Source organism: Silene latifolia, chromosome Y, assembly GCF_048544455.1.
Source record: "Silene latifolia isolate original U9 population chromosome Y, ASM4854445v1, whole genome shotgun sequence".
In the NCBI taxonomy this organism is placed as follows: Eukaryota; Viridiplantae; Streptophyta; class Magnoliopsida; order Caryophyllales; family Caryophyllaceae; genus Silene; species Silene latifolia.
The window spans coordinates 412,530,101-412,533,564 of NC_133538.1; the positions used below are offsets into that span (position 1 = coordinate 412,530,101).

The 3,464-nt window shown below is 36.7% G+C and overlaps 1 protein-coding gene across 1 annotated transcript; it reads right to left on the reverse strand.

Annotated features, from left to right (window-relative positions):
- Positions 1-1,601: 1,601 nt before the first annotated feature.
- Positions 1,602-2,835, reverse strand: LOC141632339 (protein FAR-RED IMPAIRED RESPONSE 1-like). Its single transcript, XM_074444894.1, has 3 exons — positions 2,394-2,835; positions 2,009-2,197; positions 1,602-1,810 (listed from the first exon to the last, which is right to left on the reverse strand). The coding sequence occupies exons 1-3, from the start codon at positions 2,833-2,835 to the stop codon at positions 1,602-1,604; spliced, it is 840 nt and encodes a 279-aa protein (XP_074300995.1).
- Between the last annotated feature and the right edge of the window lie 629 nt (positions 2,836-3,464).

Below are 3,464 nucleotides of genomic sequence, written 5' to 3' on the forward strand. Positions count from 1 at the left end.
GTGTATGTATCAATCACAAATCACGTTCGATCGACCTGATTGACCACCAGCGGCATTCTGATTTGCAAAAGTCACCAATGGGAAAGGCGGCGCGTCTAATTGTAATTTGCCGTCCAATATCTTCTTCAAAACAAAATTGTTTTAATTAATCAGAATTTGATGTAAATTCGTACATATGTAGGCTAGAATAGTGAGTGATTATTTGGATTTACGAGATCAAACCAAAGATCAAACCAGAGGAAGGGAAAATCCAGAATATGCGGTCCGCCAGATACCTTTTAGCGGATGCTCACCTACTCTCAACAAACCAGAGTCGGGGCTATTCACCATGATGGCAATGCTATTATATGAGGGTGTTCATTTTCTGCATGTCGACCTCGAGAAGAAGAAATCAAGGCGTATTTGGTGATCCAGCTATTAGCTACCCTCGTTCTAGAAGACATGAATGTCATACGTGAAGGTGTCCCCGAGAAGGTCAAAGCTTTTATTAACAACAAAGAAAAATTGTGGAAGGAATTACAACTGAAGCGTAAAATATCCCGTGTCGTTGTAAAAAAATAACGATCCTAAGCTGGTGGTTAACATTTTTTTGTAATATCGCCTTGTCTATGTAAACATCTTATTCATACATGGTTTCATTAGGCAGTTAGTTTTTGTCAAACAATGTTAGCAGATCCTTATTGGTAGCTTTCCCCATTTTGTAAGACAGTGTTACTTTTCAAAATAATATTTATGTAATATCCCCCTTTTGTAGCTATGTCATAAGGCTTTACAAGAGATGAAATGTAACTTTAATCATATAAAGTGTAATTATAATAAGATAAAGTGTTATTATAATCAGATAAAGTGTAATTCTAATAATATAAGCTGTAATTCCATGCAGATTCTAATCAGATAAAGTGTAACTTTTACCCTCAAAATTGTAACTCTAACTAGAAAAACTGTTATTCCAATCAGATTAATTGTGATTTTGCAAATTACAGTACTTTGATGTTACAATTTATAATAGTTTAGTCCAAAACAAAATATTTCAACAAAATAGATTGTAATAACAACGGGTATCAGTTGACTTCACTGCAGTTTGATGTCTAAACAAAATACGAGTTACAGCTTGATGTTCCGTGAAAATTATACATAATACATCCAAAATATTTGTAACAGTGGAATAGTTATTATTCTAAGATTTCATCTTCTTCTTCATTTTCTCCCGACGATTCCTCTGATGAAGGTGACAATGGTGGGTGCTCTGCAAAAGGATTAGGGCAGTTCCTCTTGTCATGGTTAGCTAATCGCTAACAATTTTTACACATGCGTTTTGGCTTCCTTGCCAAGGCAACTGCTTTTGCCTTAAGCGACAACATTCTCTTTCCGCTTCCCTTATTTTTAGATTTTTTAGGCGGCAAAATTGTTACCTCCTGACTCACATAACAACCAAGAATTTGCTCCAACTGTTGTTGTTTATTCAATGGTGATCCTAAGGGTGAAATTATCTCCTTGAACTCTCTAATTAGACTAGAAAAGTTGTCGACATCAACCTTGCATTTGCCCATAAGCATCCCAACTGTCTGATGAATCTCTAACCACATTACTGACATCGCAATCTATTTTCCATCTATTATATCAACGTCCTCAGCTGTTTCACCATTACAATCGAACATTTTAGAGCGGATTGCATCTTTACACCATCTGTTAACAACACACCCATCTGGAATAGTCTTAAGTCCGTTCGATGAGTAAATCCATATAACATGCCGGCATAGAATGCCTTTCCTTTCAATCATTCTGCAGCTACAAGTTGCTTTAAATGTAACTAGATCAACAATATAGAGAAAATTGTTAGTTTACACAATTAGAAAAACTGTCACTATAACAGACTAAAGTGTAACTTTAACTAACATGTGTGTAACTCTATGATGTGTAATTTTAACAAAGAAAATGGTAATTGTAATGAATAATTGTGTAACTCCAATAAGTCACAATTATGGTATACTTCAATAGGCAAGTATACCTGGGCAGTATGTAACCTGATAGTTTCTGTCCCTGTTTGCATCTCTTACAGTTGTCACCTCTAAAGAGTCTCCCTCGGAAAAGCCCCTACTTTTACAAGTATCGATTGAGTACTTGACCTCTTCTTGAAATTCCTCGAATACCTTATGACTGTATACTTGCGCCCCGTGCACCTCAATAGCCAGAAGCGCTGTATTTTAGGCGAAGTGTGCCTGTTAACGTTGTCAAGCTTCTTCTGCGTGTGTCTTTGTTGTTCCATCGCACTGTCAAAATGCAGCGAAAACTCATCTAACGTTCCCGATTTGCTCTCAAATCTCTTAAAGACACTATTTTCACTCTCTGATCTTTGGGTTGTCCTCATAACACCCCCATCTCTAGGTCCCTACAGTGTGTCATAACCCACTGCTTCCTTTTAGCGTACATTTCTTTAAACCAATCAATGTTATTAACTGTTTGTTCTCTGCCTATTTCTTCCCATTTTGCATCGAACTCTGTCGCTTCAATGTCTTCATCCCATATAATGGCATTCACTTTCTTTACAAATTCAGAACAATCTTCTCTCGTCACTCCATACTTGCTTCGCACTTTGTTCATGATATGCCACATACAATATCGGTGGCGCGCTGTCTTGAACACGAGGGGTACCGCATTAAGAATACCAGTATCCTGATCGGTGATGATATACTTAGGCTCCTTCCCACCCATCGCAGCCAAAAAAAGGCTTAAAACCCATTGAAATGACTTCGCGTCTTCATATGCAACCAGCGCTCCACAGAACGTGACTGATCGTTTATGGTGATCTACCCCGGTGAAAGGTGTGAATGCCATATCATGCTTATTGGTGGAATAGGTCGGATCGAACGACACTCCATCACAAAAAACAGAGTTGTTCCTTCTAGCGATATCGTCGGCCCATAACTTTCCTAAGACTACCGTCAGAATCAACATCATAGTCAAAGAAGAACCCTTGCCTATTAACAGCCATTTCCTTAAAGTGGTCCACGAACATCTGATCATACCGTTCATGAATGTAGCATTTCACATCTCTGTGAAGTTTCTTAAAATCATTTAAGTTTGCTCCAATGTTCTCAAACCCATTAACATGCATGTTCCTTTATAATTTTGTAGGTCTTTGTTGCTCCTATCTTCAGCTGTTAATTAATGACAATCTTTTAGAAATATTTAAAAGTATAACTTTAACCATTTATATAGTAATTGTAATAAATAAAAGTGTAATTGTAACAAACCAAAGAAATTATAATTCTAACCTACAAAACTGTAATTTTAGGAAGGAAAAGGCTAACTTCAGCAAACCTAACACAGTGTCATTTTAAAGCCAAAGTAATAAATACCTAGAATACTCACCCTTGAATTATAAAGGATTATCATTTTGTGATAATCTGTTATGTTGCATGACAACTTTTGAAACTCTCTGTCTCTGCCAGATATAAGTTCAT

What these genes read in the sequence shown, in the direction of transcription:
- LOC141632339 (XM_074444894.1), bottom strand. Translation starts at nt 2,835, where the DNA reads ATGGCATTCACACCTTTCACCGGGGTAGATCACCATAAACGATCAGTC. An exon ending in GCAGTGGGTTATGACACACT is followed by an intron (nt 2,198 to 2,393) that starts GTAGGGACCTAG and finishes CCTAAAATACAG; the next exon opens with CGCTTCTGGCTATTGAGGTG. An exon ending in TCAGGTTACATACTGCCCAG is followed by an intron (nt 1,811 to 2,008) that starts GTATACTTGCCT and finishes TTGTTGATCTAG; the next exon opens with TTACATTTAAAGCAACTTGT.